Here is a 23,411-nt window from a genome sequence, read left to right on the forward strand (position 1 = left end):
ACTGTGAAAAAAGGTGAATTGATTTCAATTGCGTAACACAGTCCCATTTCTTTAAAATACTAACGTCCAATAAATGCAGTATGCTAATAGTTTATAAGCTGAAATGAATTTTTCATAACACAGATTTTACTTAAAATGGCTATCTTACAGCTTAACCTTTGAGGATTTGGGTCTCTGTGGGATTAAAAAAAAAGAAATAGCAATTGGATAGTTTAAGGTGCAGTGGCTGTCAGACCCAATGATGGTTAAATCAATATTGATTTCTTTTTTCTTCTGACTAGAATAACAAGAATTTCATCTACTCACAATTTTTGCTTGTAATTTTATCTAGATACGTAAATGAAAGGTGTGTGTTCCGTTTAAATGTCTTTAAGAGCCTTTTTCCACGGGGGAGGGGGATATTTTCCGTGGTGTTTTTGGGGGAGTGTATTTTATTGGGGAGGGGGGGTAAACGCCTAGAACCATCCTAGTCATAGTTCAAAATAATTTGAATTTCCATTGTGTTTTTTTTTTCAGCTGGTAAAAAGCACTATCCCTCTTTGCTATTCTACTTTTTAGGTCTTTACTGTGTTCACTATCATGGTGGGAGCAATGGTTGCTATCTAGTAAAGAGCGAACCACTGAGCATAGTAACCAAAACTTGAAAAAGACGTTTTGAAAAATAAACTACCAAATGAAAAGGTTGCCATCTGGCACTGAACCAGGGATGGTAACTATTGTTTATGCTAATCTTAAAAGTAAAAGTTTATTTCGAAAACAAATTTATGATGAATTCGAAAAAGAGGCTGAAACAAATCGAGAATAATATCGGATCGAAACAAAAAGTGTACCATTGGAATCAGTGTTGTCGAAAACCTTGTATAGGATAATTACAGTCCTCCAACTTCAACAAAAAGGAAAATTAATTTTTTGCAAGGGTAGCACTGATGTGTCTCCCTTTTTTGTTCTTTTTTCTACCAGGACTAGGGGGTGATCAGAACCTCATAGAGAGATATCTAATGGCTCATTCGAACGGAAATCGAATTTACTAAAACCCTTTTCAAGTGACCAAAAATATTGGAGGACAGCTAGCAACCCTCCCCAAAATGCCCCCTGTCTCCCAAAAGTGTCAGATCAAAATTTTGAGATAGCCTTTTCAAACAGTTCGTAAGAGACGACCCGATTCAATTGTAACTGAAACTCTAAAAAGCAGAATTTTGATACTAGTAGATACATCAAAAGAATGAGATTTCTATGCTGATTTTAAACATATAAGTTTGATTAGGTTTAGTCTTACCCATGAAAAGCCTGAGAAAATTTGCCTTATTTTTGAAAAAAGGGTAAAACACCCCCTAAAAGTCATAGAATCTTAATGAAAATCCCACCGTTAGATTCAGCGTATCAGTGAACCTTATCAGTATGGTCAAAAACCTTGTATAGGGTAATTGGAGTCCCCCATCAAGAACAACAAGGAAAATCACTTTTTCATGGTTGCAGAAGTAGTTGTAATTTAGTAAAGAGCAAACCACAGCCCAAAGTAACCAAAACTTGAAAAACACATTTTTGAAAAAAAAACTGCCTAAGGAAAAAATTACCGTCTGAAATTGATTGAGAAATGGTAACTATAATTTCGTTTAATCTCAAAACTAATAGTTTATTACAAAAACAAGTTTACAATGATTTGGAAAAGGAGCTTGAAACCCCTCGAGAATGGCATCAGATTAAAATACAAATTGTAACATTGGAATGAGCATGGTCAGATACATAATAAATGGTAATCACAGTCCCCCACCTAGAACAGCAAGGAAAATCTCATTTTTGCATAGGTACCCTTTTTTTCTACTAGAGCTAGTTGGTAATCAGAAGATAATAAAGAAATGTTTAATGGCTCACTCGAACGAAAATTAAAATTCGTAGTACCCTTTTCAAGGAACAAAAGAGATTAGGGGGCAGTTACCCCCCCCCCCGCCTCACCAAAAGGCCCCCTGCTACCAAAACCGTCCGTCCAAAATTTTGAGATAGCCATTTTTTTTACCATAGTTTAAAGGTCTAATAACTATGCTTTTCGTGATAGTTTGACCCTCCATAGTCCCTAAGAAAAGGGCTATAAGCTATACAATTATGGTCCTAAGTAACTCAATAGATTAACTTGGATTCCCAGAACTCGTCTTTCGGTCAGTGGAGCGGCGGACTTTGCATTATATGTCAAGGGTTCAATTTCTTATGAGGAATTTTTTCAATCATGGTCTTGTGCCTTCTGTGTTGTTACGTGAATAACCTGTATCTGTTAAGGCTGACTACGTTAACTCTTTACCAATGCTGTTTTTCCTAGTATTCCCCTAATGCTGTTTATTATGATAAACAGTAAAAATTCTAGCAATTTTGAGTTTGATTTTTTTTTCCAATAATTTCTGGATAAAAAAAAATGTGTCTTGACTTTTGTTTTACATATTCTTTTAGTATTTCGGAAAAAAATAGATAAAGTTATTCGAATTTGTCGTTTCAAGGTTTCTTTTGGTTCCCATAGTCTCCAAAGAAAGGGCTGTAAGTTTTTTCAATTTGCCCATTGTTCAGACGTTTTTAGGAAGGGATTTTTGCAGGGGGGGGGGGGTGATTTTACATGGTGGGTTTAAGTAAGATTTTCCATGTGAAAGAAATTTTCTGGAGAAACTTTTCAGAAAAAATTTTACGAAGGGAGGGGGATTTCCTGGTATTATTTGGAAACCGTCACAAATTAAACAAAAAAAAATCAGCTGGAAGTAAGGCGTAACATTAAAATTTAAAACAAATAGAAAATAGTCTGTATATGAGGCGAGGCTACCCCCTCCCCCTGGTAAAAAAATATTAGGTTACGGCGGTATTGCTTCTACTTTAAAATTAAATTAAAACCACATTTAATTTCAAACAACATTTAAATTAAAAACGGGCAAAGATAAATCCAAAACAACAAAATTTTTCTGAGGGAAGTAAAGAGCAAAGTTGATAATTAAATGTACAAAAATTTTGCTTCACAATCTATATAACATATATCGATAAAACTATTGCAAATAGACCAACTGATAATATTTGCCTATGTTTGTATGATTATAGAAAACTAGCTTTCATCCTAACATTTTTAGGACAGAAGCTGGTTGGTCTACAATCACTTTCGACTCGTTTCTAGTCCCATCCCTTGGACTAGAACTCTCAAAAAGAGTCCGGATGTTTCCCAATAACAAACACTATATATAAGTCATGGACAAATTACGAAACTTACGTTCCTTTCCCTAAGGGCTGTGAAGGGCCTTGTCATCCCTAGAAGTATATTTATTGGACCTTTTAATTATGGTGAACCAAATGCTTAACTCAGAATTTCAGTCGGATATCTTTAGGGGTAAAGGGGGCAGGATGAAGAGGGCTAATTGAGCTTCATTCTGTTTTGTTACTTAAAAAGGCACTTAAACCTTTAATTCTTGTTCGAATGAACCCTCTGCCGATCTTTTAGGACCCTTGTTTTGATACGATCATTCCTAGGGATACTTGGTGTATGTTTCTACTTAATTTAGATAAATACAGAACTAGTTCTAAGGGAATGACGAGGGAAGAGTAGAGGTAGAAATTGCCATATAATCCTAAGGGTCATATCCAGAACTTTTGTTTGCGGGGGGCTACGAAAAAAACCATCAAAAATACGTTTTATACATTTTTATTACGTTTTACGAGTCACAAGAACATTCTTACCCTCATTGAGGCTTCAGGTAAATATAAAATTAGTTCTAAGGAATGTATGGGGAGAGTGGGAGGTAGAAATGGATTTTTATTTGCTCTTGAATTTTGGGGGTATTTTGGGTCTACGCTGTTATTATGAACGTAAAGAGTACCATTAATCTCCAAAATGAGCATAATTTATTTTGTATAGGTGGGAGACTACCCCTTCCCCATCTCCACCTTATGGTCGTAGAAACTTTCGGGGATGCTCATTTGATCAGAAATTGAGAGTACTGGTCCTTTTTTATAAGTTAAAAGGGATTGGAGACCAACCAGCCCCTGTCCTTAAACTATTTTCAGTGTAAGATCCTTTTGTTACCTCTTAGTACATCTAATCGACATTTTCAGGCACCTATTTTGTACTTTCTCTTAGGCTGCTCACTTTTCCGTGAGTGAGAATTTTCCATGAAGGGAATTTTTCGTTAGGGGGAATTCTTCGGGGGGCGGGACTTTTCCACCCGGGGATTTTCTGGGGCTATTTTCCGAGTGTGGGGCTATTTTCCTGGGGGGAGGTAAACGCCTAGACTCTTGCAAGGGGGTGGTGATTGATGATACAGACAAAAAGTGTTGTGAGTACCTGTTTTTTTTAGAGCTTTGCGTGCAAAATAATGATAACATCCCCTTTCCTCACACCTTTGACTCCCTCTGCTCAAAATGTTTGCATACCTTGTTAACACCGTTATTGAGGGCAATCATATCTTCTACGAAAGCTTAAGTCTAGGAGTGTTTTGCCTTCTCAATTGATACCATGTTTTCTTATAGGCTCTGTGGGTTTCCATAGGATGAAGCAGTAACAGTTCTAGGCCTCATGATCTGGGGAGGGGTAAAGTATAACACAGGAGAGTAAAAATATAAAACAAAAGGAATTCAATGTTACAGGTCAGAAGACTGGGGGGAAGCCACCCTCCTCCCCCCCTCCCAGCTCTAGAACTGCCACTGGGCTATTCTATATCTAGTTTTCACTGCATCGAAAGAACTGATCAAACAGTTCAACTGCACATCTAATAGAGTGATTAAAAAAACTTCATCTTACCTTCACATATAATTCACAAAGTACTGAACTAGATTTCAAAGCTTAAACATCTATGTGAATTGTTTCAACTGGATTCTTTGAGCTGGAAAATATAATTAATTCGGTGATTACGAAAGTATCACAATACTTTGTAAAGAATTAAAGTTACAAGTGACTTTTCATTCTTTGGATAAGCATTAATTGTATAAGCATTATATCACTGGTGGACGTGATTATTGCAAGGCACTGTTGGAAAGTGGGAGATTTAATTGGCCCCCTTGCCAGTAAGTTTTGTTTCCTGCTGTTAGTTTTAAACATAATATTTTTGGAAGGGGTTGAAAGATGATTTTGGAAATGGCTGAATCAACCGGGATCGCAGCAATCCTTGAAAAATGGCCGCAAACGGATGTTAAATTAAATCAGATTCAAGATGTTGCCAATAGTGCTTCTGCGATCGAGTTGGAATTAGCGGCCCTCAAAACTGAGACAAGCAGACGGAATGATGCAATAAAATCCGAAATCGACCAGCTGCGGAACCTACTATTTGAAGAAAAGAAAAGGCCGGAGCAACAAGAAAGAGAAGTGAAATAGCAAAATCTGATCGTTTATAATTTGAAGAAAGTAAACCCACCTCTATGGGGTCTAGTAGAAGAAGTTACGGCGGCAATAAACCGCTATTTACCCTAGCTTAGTTTGACCAGGCGTGATTTTAAGGAGTGTTTCGCCAGGGGAAAAGTAAACCAGGCACGGTGCGCCCTATTTTGGTGAAATTTAATACCCAGGAACTTTGCGATATAATCTTTTTGTGTTTTAAGGAACACACCTTTGGACTGAGGGCCAAACATTTTATTATGACCAAGTCACAGGCAGGCTGGAAATGTTGGCTGCTAAACATAGTAATGTGCCAAGACCGCAGACTCCGCAAGTTAGCCCCCAAGACCCGGGAAATCAAAATTGTCAAACTGTAAGCTTCGGAGCCCGCAATAGTAAGAACGCGACTTGGTCTGATCAAAAGCACAAATTGGCTACTCGTGGAAAAGCAAAGAGAAGATTAGAAACCATCATTAGTCCCGAAGATAGTCCCGAAGATAAAAACCGGAAATCAATGTGTCCGTAAAAACAGCACGACTGGGAGCTGATGCGAAATAGAACCAGTCGACAAGTCGAATGGTTTGAATTCACCCCTAAAAGGTGGGGCTGGAGACTCTCCTATGAATATGAGTGGTGAGGACGAGGATTAGGATCTGTTTGGCCATATACCTTTTTCTGTTTATCGTGAACATAGGAATGGGTGCTGGAATATTCAAGGTTCTAAAGAGAAAAAAACATAATTAGCATTATTGAGCTATCTGGATAGTATTTGTGCGGTTGAGTCTTGGCATGATTGTGAAGATGATCTGCAGTGCCCCCCCCCCTTTACATAATTATTCTTTTTATGCAGTGAATAGAAAAGTTTCTAAGAATAATCGGTATTATGGTTGTGTGGTTATGTATTTTAGCCATGCGTCATTTTTTTTTCTGCAGTGAGACTTGCAACCCAATCAGAGAATATAGTGTAGGGTAGATTTAAGTGTGAGAATACTTTTTTAATTGTTGGTTATGTATATCTAGCCCCACAAAATAGTTCTTACGCGTCTAAAGACACGTGGACTATACTACATGAAGAAACACGATTGATTCAACAGAAGTTTCTGGGGGACCATCTGGTTGTAGTAGGGTTTTTTAATGCGTATACTTCGAATGTATTGGAGGTAACTCGTGAGTTTTTTCTGATGATAACGTAGAGGTTCTTTCTGAGGTCTTTGGGATGCCACAGAGCAAAGACGACCAGTCTAGAAGAATGGATATTTGGGGAAGAAATTTACTGGCATATTGCGAGGAGAATGGTTTAGCAATTTTTAATGGAAGATTCGGTAAGGAGAGAGGTAGAGGTAAGTACAATTGCAACTCCAGGCCAAATCCCAGTGTCATTGATTACGCGTTGGTGGGTGTGGCTTTCGCAGCCTGCGTTGTTGATTTTTAGGATCTCCGTGTGTTGGGTTCGGATCATTTCCCTATAGAACTTCCTCTTTAACTTTCTAGGGTATTTAATATTCCTTTCCCCCCTCATTCTAGCCGTATATCACGAGCTCAAGCTATAAGGCGGCTACTACAAGATTTGACTGATGAAGAAACGAAAACGCTGAAAGATAGATTTTGCTCGGAAGAGATTTTGGATAAGTTAAAGGGTTTATGTGAGCTCTCTTCAGACCCTGAAATAATTACTGGCTGGCTGTCATAACCACTCCATGAAGAGGCTGGTCAGGTCCTGAAACCAATGCCACGGATGGGTACTTTTGATATTGAATATAAACTTAGTAAGTTGTACCTATTTGGCTTATCAAATAAGGTGAAAATGCCAATGGCCCAGAGCAACGACAAGAAGCCCTATCAACATTTATATTAGCTAGAAAAGAACACAAGGCTTTAGTAAAGAGGAAGACAGCATTATAATAGGCAGCACCATAGCTCTGCCTAAGTAAAGAACGATGCTGGGACAATGTATTATCTTTTTTTTCCTTTAGACCAGGGCACTTCGTACCGAAGGAGATGTCTTAGAAACTTCGAAAAGAGCTTATTCAATTGGAAATAGGAATGGATAGTGCCCTTTTTAGAGCCAAAGGCGATTGGAAGGCAACTAACACCCCTTCCATGCCCACCATTTCCCAAAACACATACAATCAAAATTGTGAGATAGCCATTTTTTGTCAACGTAGTTTCCCAATCAACTACATTTTTTTTTATATTAACTAGAAAAGAACACAAGGTTTTAGTAAAGAGGAACAAAGCATTATCACAGGCAGCGCAATAGTGCTGCCTAAGAAAGAACGATGTTGGCACAGTGTATTTTTTTTTCTTTTAGACCAGGGCACTTCGTATCGAAGGAGTTGTCGTAGAAACTTCAAAAAGAGCTCATTCGACTGGAAATTGAAATGGCTAGTGCCCTTTTTAATAGCCAAAAGTGATTAGCAGGCAACTAATGCCCCTTCCATGCCCACCATTTCCCCAAACACATCCAATCAAAATTTTGAGATAACCATTTATTTCAACGTAGTTGAAAGATCTGGAAATTATGTTTTTGAGGAGTGCACTCTCCCCACAGCCCTCAGAGCAATGGCTGTAAGCTATGCTCTGGGGGCATATAAGTTTTTATATAAAGCTTTGTCCTATAAACTTCAAAAAGGACCCATTCGATTGGAAATTCAAGGGGCTAGTGACCTTTTTAATAGTCGACAATGATTGGAGGGCAACTTACCCCCCTCTCACGGCCACCATTTCTCCGAACACATCCAATCACAGTTTTGAGATAGGTATTTTGTTCAACGTAGTTGAAAGAAATGGAAAATTATGTTTTTGAGGAGGACATTACCCCCAGCGACCTCTGGGCAAGGGTTGTAAGTTATGCCCTGGGGGCATATAAGGTTTTTTATAAAAAGCCTTGTCGTAAAAACTTGAAAAAGGGCTGACTCGATTGGAAATTGAAAGGGCTAGTGCCATTTTTACTAGTTGAAAGTAATTGGAGCGCAACTATCCCCCCTCTCACGTCCACCATTTCCCCGAACACATACAATCACAATTTTGATATATCCACTTTGTTCAACGTAGTTAAAAGTTCTGGAAATAAGGTCTTTGAGGATGATAACCCCATCAGAGCCCTCAGGGCAAGGGTTGTGTTGTTGCGCCCTAGGGGCATATATGGTTTTTATAGAAAGCGTTGTCACAGAAACTTCAAAAAAGCTCATTTAATTGGAAATTGAAAGGGTTAGTGCCCTTTTTAATAGTCGAAAGTGAGTGGAGAGCAACTAACCCTCCTCTCATGCCTGCCATTTCCCCAAACACATCCAATCAATATTTTGAGATAGCTTTTTTTTCAACGTAGCTAAAAATTCTGGAAATTATGTCTTTGAGGATGACAAACCCCAACAACCCCTCAGGGCAGGGGTTGTAAGTTATGCCCTGGGGGTATATAAGGTTCTTATACAAATTTTTTTCGTAGAAACTTCAAAAAGGGCTTATTCGACTGGAAATTCAAAGGGCTAGTGACCTTTTTAATAGTCGAAACTGATTGGAGGGCAACTACCCCCCCCCCTCACTCCCACCATTTCCCAAAATGCATCCAATCAAAATTTTGAGATAGATATTTTGTTCAACATAGTTGAAAGGCCCGGAAACTATTCTTTGAGGATGACACTCCGCTTACAGCCCTCAGGACAAGGGTTGTAAGCTATGCCCTGGGGGCATAAAGTTTTTATAGAAAGCGTTGTCGTAAAAACTTCAAAAAGAGCTCACTCGATTGGAAATTGAAAGTGCTAGTGCCCTTTTTAATAGTTGAAAGTAATTTGAAGGCAACTAACCCCCTTCTTACGCCCACCATTTCCCCAAACCCATGTAATCAAAATTTGAGATACCTATTTTGTTCAACGTAGTTAAGGATTCTGGAAATTAGGTCTTTGAGGTTGATAGCCCCCTCAGAGCCGTCAGAGCAAGGGTTGTAAGTTATGCCCTGGGGCATATAAGGTTTTTATTGAAAGCCATGTCGTAGAAACTTCAAAAAAAGCTCATTTAATTGGACATAGTAAGAGCTAGTATCCTTTTTAATAGTCAAAAGTTTTTATTCAACGTTGTTAAAAGTTCTGGAAATTATGTCTTTGAGGATGAAACCCTTCCCCCCCCCCCACAGCCTTTAAGGCAATGGCTGTAAGTTATTCCCTGTGGGAATATAAGTTTTCTTATAGAAAATGTTGTCGTAGAAACCTCAAAATGAGCTCATTCCATTCTAAATTGAAAGGGCTAGTGTCCTTTTTTATATACTAGTCTTAAATAATTGGAGGGCAACTAACCCCCCTCTCACGCCCGCCATTTCCCCATACATATTCAATCAGTATTTTGCTAGTGCCCTTTTTAATAGTCGGAAGTTATTGGAGGGCAACTAAACCCCCTCTGACTCCCACCATTTCATTATACACCATTTCATATATACATTATATTTTATATATATATATATATATATATATATATATATATATATATATATATATATATATATATATATATATATATATATATATATATATATATATATTTATATAAATATATATATATATATATATATATATATATATATATATATATATATATATATATATATATATATATATATATATATATATATATATATATATATATATATATATATATATATATATATATATATATATATATATATATATATATATATATATTTATATATATATTTATTAAAATATATATATATATATATAAATAAAATTTTGATTTTATTTATAATAATAAAATATTAACAATATTTTGATTGAATGTGTTTGGGGAAATGGTGGGAGTCAGAGGGAGTTTTTTAAAACATTTATTTTAATCAAGCACGTTTTAAGTCCATTTTACAGGAAAAAGGTAATTTATTTCTGCTGTTTCGGCAACCCTGCTATTATCTTTGATTTTCAAGCAGAGAAATTTGAAAAAAGAACGATATATTCAAGGTGTTTATCTAAGACCTGCTTGCATTGAGTTGAAGAATGTGTTAACTTATTTGAGTTTCTTAGGCTAGGCCTAGTTGGCTCGTAAATTTTGCAGAATGCTTAAAACTCCCAAAAATTATTTCAACTAGCCTGTGGTAAGATAGCCAGTAGTCAGACAGCTAATCCATCCTTTGTAAGGCAAATAGCCTGATGGTAAAATGTCTTATCATACCACCTAGAAAGTAGATTGTTTCACTGTTTGATGTCTCAAAATTGGTTAAATTTGCAGTGGGCCTCATAATTTAGCTAAGATGAAAATGGAAATGTCATTTGATGCCTTTTTTATGCTCTTTCATAATTCAATAGGCTAATTGCTTCTGGGGCAGTATTTGTTTAGCCTTGGTACACCTCATAAGGAGACATGTTAAGAAAACAATTGTTACTTTAAAATATGTGTAATGATCCTAGTCCTTATATTATCCGAAGGGAGAGTCTTTATCATCAAGTGTTTCCTCTAACAATCCTCGAAAGAGAAAAAGTTTCCCAATATCACCATATTTTTAATTCAATGCTTAAGTCTTTTGAAATTACCGCAGTAAACTGCTGGCAAATAAGTTGTTTTATAGATAGTGTTTAGCACGTGTGTCAAAAAACGTGTTTAAAGAAAAAGTAGTGGTAGGCTATATAGGCATGCAAGGTTTTCAACACTTAACTGTCAACCATTCATTGAATTTTGTGGACCCTGTGACCAGGGCCCACACACAAAATATTGAACATCTATGGCGTTCAATGCGAGAAGTGATTCCCAAGTATGGGAGAACCAGCCAAACATATGCTTGGATATCTTGCCGAGTTTTATTGGAAAACCTTTTTTCCCAATAAAGGTGCCAGACTGCATTATCTATTGCTACAGGCTGCTGAACTATACAAACCAGATATAACTTATTTGGCAGCAGTTTACTTTGGCAATTTCAAAAGACTTAAGCATTGAATTAAAAACGTGGTGATATTTGGAAACTTTTTCTCTTTTGAGGATTTTTAGAGGAAACACTTGATGATAAAGGCTCTCCCTTTGGATAATATAAGAACTAGGATCATTATACATATTTTAAAGTAAAGAATAGTAAAGTAAGAATTGTTTTCTTAACATGTCTCCTTATGAGGTGTACCAAGGCTAAACAAACACCTCTGGGGCTAGTTGCATTTTGAGCCCTTAAAAGGGGCTAAAAGGTATTTCATATTTGTAACCACACAGAGAAGTTATCAATGCTAGTTAAGTTATTGAAAAGTGGTTAAAAACATATCACTAGTTTATTAATAAGTTGTTCAGAGTAACATATTCCAAAAATACTAATTTATAACAATTCAATCCTCATTTATTAGGCAGCTGAAATATAAAACATTTTCCTACCATTTCAAGTTTTTCTAATTCTGCCAACAAAATTAGTGCTGAATTTTGCAATTTGAAACTTTGCCGTCAACAATTCATGGTAGGCCTATATTCCAATTCAGGGTACATATTTGCACATTAGGGGGGGGGTGGATGAATTTCATGGTAAGTTTGCAGTTGGCCATATAATGTAGCTAGGATGAAAGTGAAAACATCATTTAATGTTTGTTTATGCTCTTTCATTATTCATATAAAATACCTTCAGGGCCCCTTTGAGGGCTCAAGATGATACTAGCCCCAGAAGCAATTCTTGAATTATTAGAGAAGCATAAAAAAAGACATCAAGTGATGTTTTCACCTTCATCTTAGCTAAGTTATGTGGCCCATTGCAAATTTACCCAAAATTGTCTTGATATCAGTATAAGTATAATATCAGCTTGAATATTTTAACCATGTACAACACTCACAATTTCAAATATACTGATAGAAAAAAAGTAGAGCCTAATATTGACCATGCATTTAAAGCTTGGGTCCTGTCTTTAGAAAATGTTATACAATCTTGGAAACATAATCTTAAAGGAAGCTAAAAACAACATGTCCCAAACACAGACACAGTAAACCTTTGACAAATTTAATCTAAGATTTTGATTGAATTTAATCACAAAAAATTTGTTATGAGAAAGAACAACTATATTTGTCAAAGGTCTAGAATTGGGCCTCTTTAGAAGGAGAACAAAAATAGACACATTTTTATATTGCTGGTCTTATGCTTCTTTTCCTTTAGGTTTGTATTCTTGACAATTCATCCCCAGCCCCCTGCTAATGGTGTCAAATAGCTTTTTGCTATGTAGAAAGAAGTAGCCTAACATTATTATAGATGAAAACTGATTCAAATAAAGATAAAATGAGAAAACACAAGCAAATATGATTTATTGATACCTGCTGCACATCATAAATAAGAATTTCATCATTTTGTTTGGTTTCTCTTAGGACCTAGGGCTATGTGAGACCATTAGGGGGGGGGGTAATTGTAAAAATAACAATGAAAACATGAAAATAAGCATAAAGTTAGCAATCTATATATGTGTTGTTGCCACTCCCCCAAAGTCATTTGCCTTCTCTGCAAAGGACTAGTTCAACCCAAGCTCAAGTTGGAATGTCTCAGGCCTACCTGTATTTAAAAAAAAATATAAAAGTTTTGGAAGACATGCCACCAAAATGATATCTATTATGTTGGAAGTTTCTTACCCTGCAAGGCTAGCTAAGCTGAAACTCCCAATGCTTATATATGCCTACAGGAGGAATAAAGGTGATGTCATTCTAACCTACAAGTTAATGTAGGTCAACACACTCCCAGTATTATTTGCTCTTGTTGGTCCTAATTAAAGAACCAGAGGTCATTGGCTGAACTTGTTAAGCAGTCTACTCTAACTAAAGTCTACACTCAATTATTTTCCTCAAAATGTTCCACAAAATTTAAATGTTTACATTTTCAAACAAAGACTGGATGGTAAGGGATCCTCAAGAGAGTGTAAACTCGGTTAGGAAGCTACTGATGATCCAACTTCACCTGGTCACTAAATAGCAATGGAAACAACTTTGATCATCAATTCTGGAGCTTCACAAAAAAAAAATTCTTAGATTTTCCTAAGCTCCAATTTATGGTAATCAGTTAGTCAGGTAGAATATGAACACATCACTCAATGCATCTTTTTTTTTCCAAATTGTCAATACCAGCCTAGTTACAGAAAGATAAAGTTATCCCTAATCTCCTTATTTTTTCTCCCTGATCTAATGGCTCTCTAATTATCATTGCTAATAACCTATAAAAAATATTGGTATATTTTCAGTTCTAGCATAATGGTCAGCCCCCTCAGAAGGAAATGCTATAACACATCTTAAAACTACTTTAATTTTCTTAATACCTACTCTTGTATCCAGGGCTTTAGCTCTAGAATTTTTATTTGGGTGAGGTAAGAGTGGATCCACATCTAGGGAGTCAAGGGGAGTTGAATATCCTTCAGAGGAAAGGAGTGTTAGAACATTAATGAAAAATACAAGCTTAATGTGTTTTCAAGATGTGTAAAAACTTTTGGGAAATTATTTTATAATGGACACTGATACCCAATGGAAAAAAGGTAAAGTTGTCATTTGCTTGGCCCAAGTCCTCTATAGCACATTTTTTATCAAGCAATAATGAAGAAAAGGCACTATTTAGAAAATATGCTACTTGGTTAATTCCAAAACATTTGTCTACAAAACATAATAAACACTGAATATCATTTTTATGCATAAAATTCCCTTCACCAATCAAAGCTTGGTCTCTCAGTACTGTATGTTAAAACTGATAACAATAGAAAAAGAGCAGGCTTTAGGTTGATACCACTTATATGTGCATACAAAGTTTCTAAATGTGAGAAAATTATACTTATATTGAGGAATATGTCCCAAAAGTAGCACTGACATTAAATGAAATATGATTTTTTTCAGTAATAATTGTTTGCATATTTCTGTCCATTCTTTTTTTGGAGGGGATTGAAAGAAATATATAGAAAAGCAAAAATAATGAGAATTCTGCATGGTATCATAAATAGAAACAATAAATAGGTTAATTCTCAATAGGTTAGTATGTGAATCTAAAATGTAAAAAAAGGATGCTATCAGTGTTTATTAGGCATTTCAATTACAAATAAGACCAGTTTGGAGCATTATTGAAGTTTTGATTAGATATTGGAAGTAAAAATAAAAACAGTTAAATAATTCCCAGACTGATACCCCTCTACTCCCTACCAACTTCTATGATCAAAAACAAACTGATTTGACATATCTAGTTATAGAATGAATATTATAAAAAGCATTAAGTCCTATTTTCTTTTTCAATGATGTTTTTATTTGTTCATTCCCAAATTATACTCACTGTATATCTACCTCCTTTTTTTCAATGATTCCATTTCTGTTCAATTTGTAGATGTAGATGGTGTATTCATATCCACTTTTAAAGTTTGAAAACAAGAAAATGTAATCTTGTTTGAAAACAAGAAAATGTAATCTTGAACTGGCACATTTTAGGGAGTAAAAGAATCTTAAACAGTAGGAGACAAAATCAACATGGGCAAATGTTGCAAAACAGGAAGTCTAGAACATTTTTGCAATTTTGGCATTCAATAGACTTGCCTATTTTCTTGATGATAAAGCTCAGGGGTCTATGGTGCAGAATTGAAAGTTTCTAAGGTGGTATATGGGCATAAGTGTTAATACAAAACAAATTAGGAAGTGTAATGGACCCCTGTTTTTTTTATATATTAAAACGATCATGGATTAATTTAGAAAAAAAATATCTGCTGAAATTGAAGTAAAAGGGATTCATTGGAGCAAAATTGAAACTTAAAACAAGCAACAGTTTTAAAGTTATTACTACTAGATTTTTTCCAAATAACTGAGCATCCAAATGCCTCCCCCCTTCCAATCAACTCCAATGCTGGTTTCAATGCACAAGTGAGGCTATTGAGAGGGAAAAACTTAACAGTTTTGAAAACAACTTTTAAAAAATCCTAAAATGCTTATTTTTATCATTCCTAAAAGACTTAACTATGCTTTATCCTCATCCCATCCCCCCCCCCCCTTCCCTAATGTGCAGCCATGTAGCCCAAATTGTACATTTCCCATGTAATTTTCCATTTCTGGGTTATGTAAATCTTTGTTTCCAATAGATTTAACAACATCTACAAAATCAAGAATTGGATGTATAGGAAATGTATATGGGGGGGGGGGGTAGTGATAAAGTCAAATAAAGTGGTGTTAGAGATAATATTAGTAAACACTTTAGGATTTTCAAATTTATTTTCTGAATTTTAAAGTGTTTCCTTCTCAATAGCCTTAATTGTGTATTAACACCCTTAGCACTTCACTATGCTTTACCCTCATCCCCCGTAATGTGCAACCATGTAGCCCAAATTGTACATTTCCCATGCAATTTTCCATTTCTGGGTTATGTAAATCTTTGGTTCCAATAGATTTAACAACATCTACAAAATCAAGAATTTTATGTATAGGAAATGTATATGGGGGGGGGGGCAGTGATAAAGTCAAAAAAAGTGGTTTTAAATATAATATTAGTAAATACTTCATGATTTTCAAAATTATTTTCTGAATTTTAAAGTGTTTCCTTCTCAATAGCCTTAATTGTGTATTAACACCCTTAAATCTATCATTCTTAAAAGCACATTGCTTTACTCTCCCCCCTCCCCCGAATGTGCAAGTACATCCATGAATTTTATAGGCAGACTTCCCTTTCTAATTTGGCTAATTAATGGTAAACAAGGAGTGCCAATTGAAGTAGCTAAGAAATAGACTTACTTTTGGAATCAGAATTTTATCCTGGATCCAAATGTAACAACCAATTCCATTACACATTTACTTTACCGTAATGTTCAAATATATAAGCCAACCCTGATTTGTATATATGCAATGAATGTTCTACATGTCACTTTTATTCAGATTGATTTAATGGCATAAAAGCAATGCAACAGAAACTTTACCCACCCCTCTAAAGGTCAAGTATTTGCCATTCAGGGCATATGTTTGACTATTAGGGAGCAGGGAGGTTAAAATATGTTTGCAATTAAAATGAATATTATATTTGTATTCAGTATGAAATTCTCATTCTTAAAGTAAGTCTATTTCTCATCCATCTCAATAATATATGAATAAATAAAAAAAATTGACCAAATTCTTCTTAAAACAGACTCTTAGCACATAGAGCTTTGTGCTCTAAGTTAATTAAAAGCACTTTTCTAAAAAGTTTTTCAAATAAAAGTAAAGGCCAAATTAAACTTAAGATCAGCAGAAATAAGTTCCTATAATAATTAAAACTTAAGATGACCAAAAAGACTATTAAAGAATAAATGAAACCCAAAGCAGATAGAAACTAAATGAACAATCATACCAAACAACAATACAACACATGCTAGTGTTAATGAATAAATAAATCTTAAACCAAGTAAAATTTGCATTGAATATGCATATCAAGCTTGAAAAAGATTACTACAAACAAGAGTTTGGCTACTGCCCCCTTTCCTGTAGGGTCTAAAGCCTACTGTAGAAGTCTAAAGCCTACTGTGTCATTGCGCTTTACTGAAAACAAATTATATAACAATTATTTTCTTTTGCACTTATTGCGACATTGACAATAAAAAAGAAATTACAGTGGAATGAAATCCTGAGCTGCTGAGCTGTCAGCACTTATATCATTATTTTTTTATATCAGTTTAATTTTGTTAGTTCTTTTCTAGGGCTGTTCAAGACACATATAGTTTTCAGTAAAGCACAAATGCTGCAGTAGGGTTTAAATTTTTACAGTTAGAGAAGGTAAACAGCAAGCCAAACTCTTGTTTTTAGTGATTTTTGTTTGTTTTAAGCTTGATTTGCATATTCAATTTAAGTTTTACTTGTTTTAAGATTTATTTATTCATTTATATTAGCACCTATTGTATGTTTATTTGGTAGTATTGTTTATTTAATTTTTGCTTGTTTTTGGGTTTCATTTGTTCTTTAATAGTAGTTTCTGTTCGTTTTGAGTTTGAATTATTATAGGATTTTATTTTTTCTGATATTGGTTGTTTTTTCAACATTGTGCTTCCATTGAAGTATCAAAACATCAAAGTGTTTTTTTTTTAAACATTAAAATTTAATTCAACATCCCCCTCAACATTTCTTGAAAATAGACACAAATAAATGTGGTAGTAGGTGCAAGTAATCGTAGTCACAGCTACAAGTTGTTGCAGTTGCAGTCACAACCATTCTCATTTGCAGCCGCAATAGTAGCAGTAGTTCAAGTGGCCCTGAAAGTTTCAAGTTAATACCCTTACCTGATCCTAAGATATTGCAAATAGGTCTTTTTGATAACTAGGATACATATAGTTTCTTTTGATTTAGCTCAACATACCCCTCAAAACTTCCCGAAATTTTGCCTCAATACCCTTTCTGCATGTAAAATTTGAATTCCTTGCCCTGGGGGCTGCATAGGCATGACATCACCAGAGGCTTAGCTATTAGACGTTTTCACTATTTCGAACAAAATGGCTTTTTAAGATATCTATCAGTGTTGTGGAGATAATCTGAAAAGGCAAGAGGGGAGCTGTCCTTCATTCCTTTTTCAACATACCTTTAAATTTGCAACATAATAACTTAAGCTGTTCTTCAAATTTTGCTTTTGTGTCTTTATGACAACCCGTCCGCATATAGTGTGCTTTGATTTTGTTTGACATTTCCCTCAACATTTTTCAAAAGTTTTACCTTAATATTCTTAGCATTTTTGAAGGCACAAGATCAAACATGCCACCTTTCCCCAATAGCCAACCTTGAACATAAACAATGGGAAACTTAATTGTGTTCAGCATCCCTTTCCAAACCTGGAGGGGGCTATGTCATTCCCGGTTCTAGGCGTTTACACCAGTTTTTTCGTTACTTTAGAAATATATTTGCATATTAGAGGGGGGGGGGGGTAAAGCATAACGGGTCTGCATGCACAATGTGTTTGGTACAATTATCCTGCATATTAAATAGACAGATAGAGAAGTTTATTTTAAAGCCAAATATATGGCCGTGAAAATAGTAAAATAGCATAAATGAAAGGCACAAATAACATAAACTTTGGTCAGCAATCATCATAAAACACTTAAATGAAAGACTACGTTAACCAAATAACAGTACTTAAAACTTGGAAAATCAGTCATTGAAAAAAAAAAACACTTAACACTTGGAAAAAACACTTAAATGAAACATTACATTTACTTTATGCTGGGATTTTTTTTTTTGTTAACAAAATTTCCAGATACCTCGCTATTCTTCTGTAATTTTTTAGTGGCCATACCTAGAAGGAATTGTTTTCTGACTTCAAACAGTCCAAATACTTTACCACCACTTCCGTCTCCCTTATGTGCAAATATATAACCCAAATTATATACCGTATTTCCCATCTGTTCTGTCACTTGTCCTTTTCTTGTCTAATGCTAAGATGAAAGAAACTAACAAAGAAACCGGTTTGTTCTCGAGTTTTACACAGCGTAAACTTAAGTGAGTGACACGTAATTCACAAGTACCAAAGTTTCTTCCCCCTATGGAAAAAAAACTCAAATAAAATTCTCAAATTTGGAAAGCCTTATTTTCCACAGGGGGCGGGGGTATTTTCCGGAGGGGTATTTTACATGGGGAGTAATCGCCGGAGGGGTGGGGGTAAACGCCGGCCACTGTTGTTCCCATAGTCATAGTTATTTGAGCTTTTGACTATTTGAACAATATGTCTTTCAAAATTTTGATTGAACATTTTTAGAGGGATTGTAATAAAAAATTATGGGAAGGGGTTGGTGGCCCTCCAATCACTTTTCAACCCCCCTCCCCTTTCCCAACATGTCCTGAAAGTTTAAACTCAACACCCTCAGCTGTTCTTAAATATCACAGATTCATCTTTTGATAAACTGGATGCACATAGTGCATTTAGGCTTAGTAGTGGGAGAGTATCTGTACTTGGGGCAATTTTTTGTGTTTGCCTCCAACTTCCTCATGCTTTGTGACACGGCAACATAAAATTTTCAGCATCTTTTGCATTAACTAAGTAAGTTATTCCCAAGATTTAAAACTGGAAGCTCAGTCATTTTTTAAGGATAGGCCTAAGCATAATTTTCAACAGCCTCCCCTCTTTTTTCCCAAGTATGGAATGAGGCTCTACAGATGGGACAAGTGGTAACCATGCTTGGGAAAGACCCTAATATGTGTTTTTAATACAAAATAAGCTATTTAATAGAGATAATGGAGTAAAAATAGGAGAAAGACTTACAAATTTAAAAAAAAAAAGAATTAAAACAAAACGCTGTTCATATGTTTACAGAATATCAAATGCTGATAGATCAAGAGGAATCACAAAATCTCCTGCTTGTCTTTTAGTCTGTCCTGATGGCTCAGGATTTGGCAAGAGAATTGTGATAGCAATGAAACTTTACCAGTACAGAACATAAGTAGGGACATACTTCAAGAATGAAGCAATTCTTTTGAAATACCAACTTGTACTTCTTGTTCCTCTGTAAGTATTGAAATGATTTCCCAATACTGTGGTATTTCCCCTTTGTTGTTTCTTTTTCAAGAATCAAACGAAAGTTGCCAACATGTAAAGCAGAAAAGGAGGGCTCCTCTGAACTGAAGGACCTTTCTTTGGATCTGTTTCAATGGATTCTGAAACATCTTTCAAGTCTGAAACCTCATCTGAGCTGCTGTCACTTTTAATAAAGAGTGATTTCATATGTTGTTATTTTTTTGGATAATTGACAAGTTGACAAGGGTTTGTGACAGCCTCTTTCACTTTCTTAGCTTTTCGAAATTCTAGGGTAATCAAGTCCCCTTTCTCTTTTTAGCTGCTCCCTCTACTCAACACCGATCAAAATTTTGTTCAAACTAGTCAAAAGGTCTAGAAGCTATACTTCCAGGTATACCACACCCCCATGGCCCCAGGGCAAGGATTATAAACTATGTAATCTCCCTATTGTTTACATGTATGATTCATCATTAGTAAAAGGGGAAATATTTGATTCTGTGTGTATGTGGATAGGCTAAGGGTATTAAGGTGAAACTTTATAGAATGTTGAGGGGTATGTCATAGGGCTATTGATTATTAATTTCCTAGCTATTGATTAATAAGGATTAATTTGGGACAAACAAAAAGCATGACCAAATTGTTGAAACTCACTGGAAGTAATGACTATCATAATCCATCTGTATGTTTGATCTTTGAAGTTCATGAGTCTCTGCTTATCTCTGCCTTGTAGAGTGAAGATGTTCGACCCTTTTTCTAGTGTTAATGGACACTTGGCAATAAAGAGGCAAAATGACATTCAAGAAATAATTTTATAGAGGTAGAAACAGAGATAAGCTTGATAGAGATTTAGACGTCATTTAAGTAACAGCTTAGACTTTCAAAAAGAGAATAATCATATTAGTAAAAATAATTTAGGGGAAAAACAACGATTGTGGCAGAATTAAATTACTCATAAGCATTTGGGTGGTTAAAAAAAGAAAGTTATTAGGATTAGAGATTGGAGGAGGAAATACTGCTCTAAATTTGACAGATATAGAAGGACAATAAGCAACATCGTTTGATTAAGAAAATTATATTGTTTTTTCTTAATTTCACATAGACTAAATCCTGCTGAAATAACCAGAATTTCTTTGGGGCAAGAGGGGGGGGGAATTTTCTCCGCCTTATTTGTTGATATTGAGTTTAGAAGCAATATAATTTATATGCAGGTTTGCTTTGATAATATATTTTAAACTGTTTTGTGACCTGTTAGTTCTTTTTTGATATTCAGGTTGCTGTGTGATAAAAATGGTTAAACATACTTCACATATTCTAAGGAATCTTCGGAAACTTATGAAAAATTTGGCCTTTGTTCCTGAGACACTACATGCCTACATTGTACCTGGTTTTGACTCACATCATGTAAGTTCATTTTATATCACTGCTTTATGCATGTTTAATTTTTTAATTGGTTACATGAAGGGATCGAATGTCCAAAAGGAATTATATTTTTAGGCCTGGATATACTAATAACTTTGTTAAATATGTTTTTCTCTCAGTTGGTTTTATTTAGTTCTCTTTTGTCAATTGTCTCGAAGAAAGGGAGCTCAGTTGAGCTGGTCTTGGAATGGCAAGAATAGTTTTTCCTTGAATAGTGTATCATATTGCCTAAAAAAAATCTAGGAAAAAATAATTTGAGCTCTTTGAGTAACCAACCCATAGGTCTGGACACCTATGGAAAATCATTCATGATTTGTATCTTAATTGATTTTTCTTAAGCACATTTAAATTTTGCAAAGAGACCTTTGGACATGGGTGCCCATATGGGGGGGGCAGAGGGGGGTTCCAGCGCCCCCCCCCCTGGCTGAATGATGCTGCCTTATATTTATATTTTTTTTAGATTTCTATGGTACATCATTGGAAGGGCCGATTAGACCAGCTACCCCCCCCCCTCCACAAATTAAGCTTATGGGCACCAGTGCCTTTGGACATTCCTTAGGCGGTGGTATGTTTGAACGAGTGGTTTATATAAATGGGTATTAAGACATCTGATCAAGACATTTGAGGCACCTTTTTTTTTACTTTCAATTATTATTATTATCAGATTCAAGCTTGAACTCTATGCCAAAGTTCTGCTTGAGGGCATATTCCTGATTTATCTTGTTGAATGAATGATTAAGCGAAAAGACACGGAATGTGGCTTGGAAGTATTCGAGTACACATGGGATTAAGAGGGATTATCAGAACCTCATCATTCTGGTTGAGCCTCTTAGCTTTTGATTTGCTTTTCTTGGCAGCTTCCCACAAGATCAAAGCTTCACTACTATTAATGCACAGGATATTTGAGATTTTGTCATAGATTTATATTCTGATATGGATACTACAAAACATTATGAGAAGTTATATGTAAATAACATTCGTAAAATGGATTTATCTGGCTTGTGAACAGCTAAATTACACTCTTGAAAAAGAATAGTTATTATTTAAATAGTTGGGTGCTCAATTTGGTGTGCGGGGGAATTTTCCACGGAGGGGGTGGAGTGTATTTGCCGTGCGGGGTGGAATTGTCAGGCTGGAGGGGGGGGGGTTTACCACCAGATCCCATTTAAAAGGCTTACTGTTATTTAGTTTTAGAAAGATATAGTGAGGATTCTTATAATCCCTTAAGTTCTTTAACCGTCAATTAAAGTTATGGTCTGGGAATTTTCATCCATTGTCATAATTTAATGAATCAAGAGGAGTACGGTCATTCCTGTGATACAAGTAGGCTAGTATTTGAATCAAACAGTTCGTGGTAACGAACTGTAAGTAAGGAGCGACCCGGCTCAATGGTAACCGAAACCCTAGAAAACGGGTTTTTGATACCAATCGATACATCAAAAGAATCAGATTTTAATGCTGAATTCAAATATATAAATTTCATCGAGTTTAATCCTACCCATCAAAAGTTACACGCCTGATAAAATTTAGCTTATTTTTGAAAAAAGAGGGAAAGACCCTCTAAAAGTTATAGAATCTTAATGAAAATCATACCATCATATTCAGTGTGTCAGAGAACCCCACTGTAGAGGTTTCAAGCTCCTATCTACAAAAATGTAGAATTTTGCATTTTTTGCCAGAAGAAAGATCACGGATTTGTGTTTATTTGTTTTTTTGTTTGTTTTTTTTTTCCCAGGGGTGATCGTATCGACCCAGTGGTCCTAGAATATTGTGGGAGGACTCATTGGAACGGAAATTAAAAGTTCTAGTGCCCTTTTTAAGTGACCAAAAAAATGGAGGGCAACTAGGCCCCCTCCCACGCTCATTTTTTCCCAAAGTCACCTGATCAAAATTTTGAGATAGCAATTTTGTTCAGCATGGTTGAAAATATGATAAGTATGTCCTTTAGGGTGACTTAATCCCCCGAAGTCCCCGGGGGGAGGGCTGAAAGTTATGAACTTTACCCAATGTTAACATATAGTATTGGTTATTAGGAAGTATACAGACGTTTTCAAAGGTGATTTTTTCTGGTAGTAGGGGGGTGGTTGGGTCGGGGGTTATTTGGGAAAATCTTTTCATGAAGAAAGTCTGCATGGGGGAATGGACCTTACTATGAAGGTGGCGCCGAATTTCCCAGCATTATTTAAAAAAAGATCAGAAATTAAAACTAAAAAAAACAAGTTTTTCAACTGAAAATAAGGAGTAACA

At 35.4% G+C, this 23,411-nt stretch overlaps 1 protein-coding gene across 3 annotated transcripts in view; it reads left to right on the forward strand.

Annotated features, from left to right (window-relative positions):
• The first annotated feature begins 10,243 nt into the window (after nt 1-10,243).
• ApepP (Aminopeptidase P) overlaps nt 10,244-23,411 on the forward strand; it is a 70,735-nt gene continuing 57,567 nt past the window's right edge. Inside the window, exons 1-2 of one of the 3 annotated variants that reach the window (XM_089087432.1) lie at nt 10,244-10,290; nt 21,016-21,146. In XM_089087432.1, the coding sequence (XP_088943558.1) occupies nt 21,033-21,146 (114 nt within the window). In that variant the 5' untranslated portion in view covers nt 10,244-10,290; nt 21,016-21,032. The other 2 variants (XM_089087447.1, XM_089087440.1) reach the window with 2 other exon arrangements.

This window comes from Artemia sp. Qi Xiang Cuo, chromosome 1, assembly GCF_049724085.1.
Source record: "Artemia sp. Qi Xiang Cuo chromosome 1, ASM4972408v1, whole genome shotgun sequence".
In the NCBI taxonomy this organism is placed as follows: Eukaryota; Metazoa; Arthropoda; class Branchiopoda; order Anostraca; family Artemiidae; genus Artemia; species Artemia sp. Qi Xiang Cuo.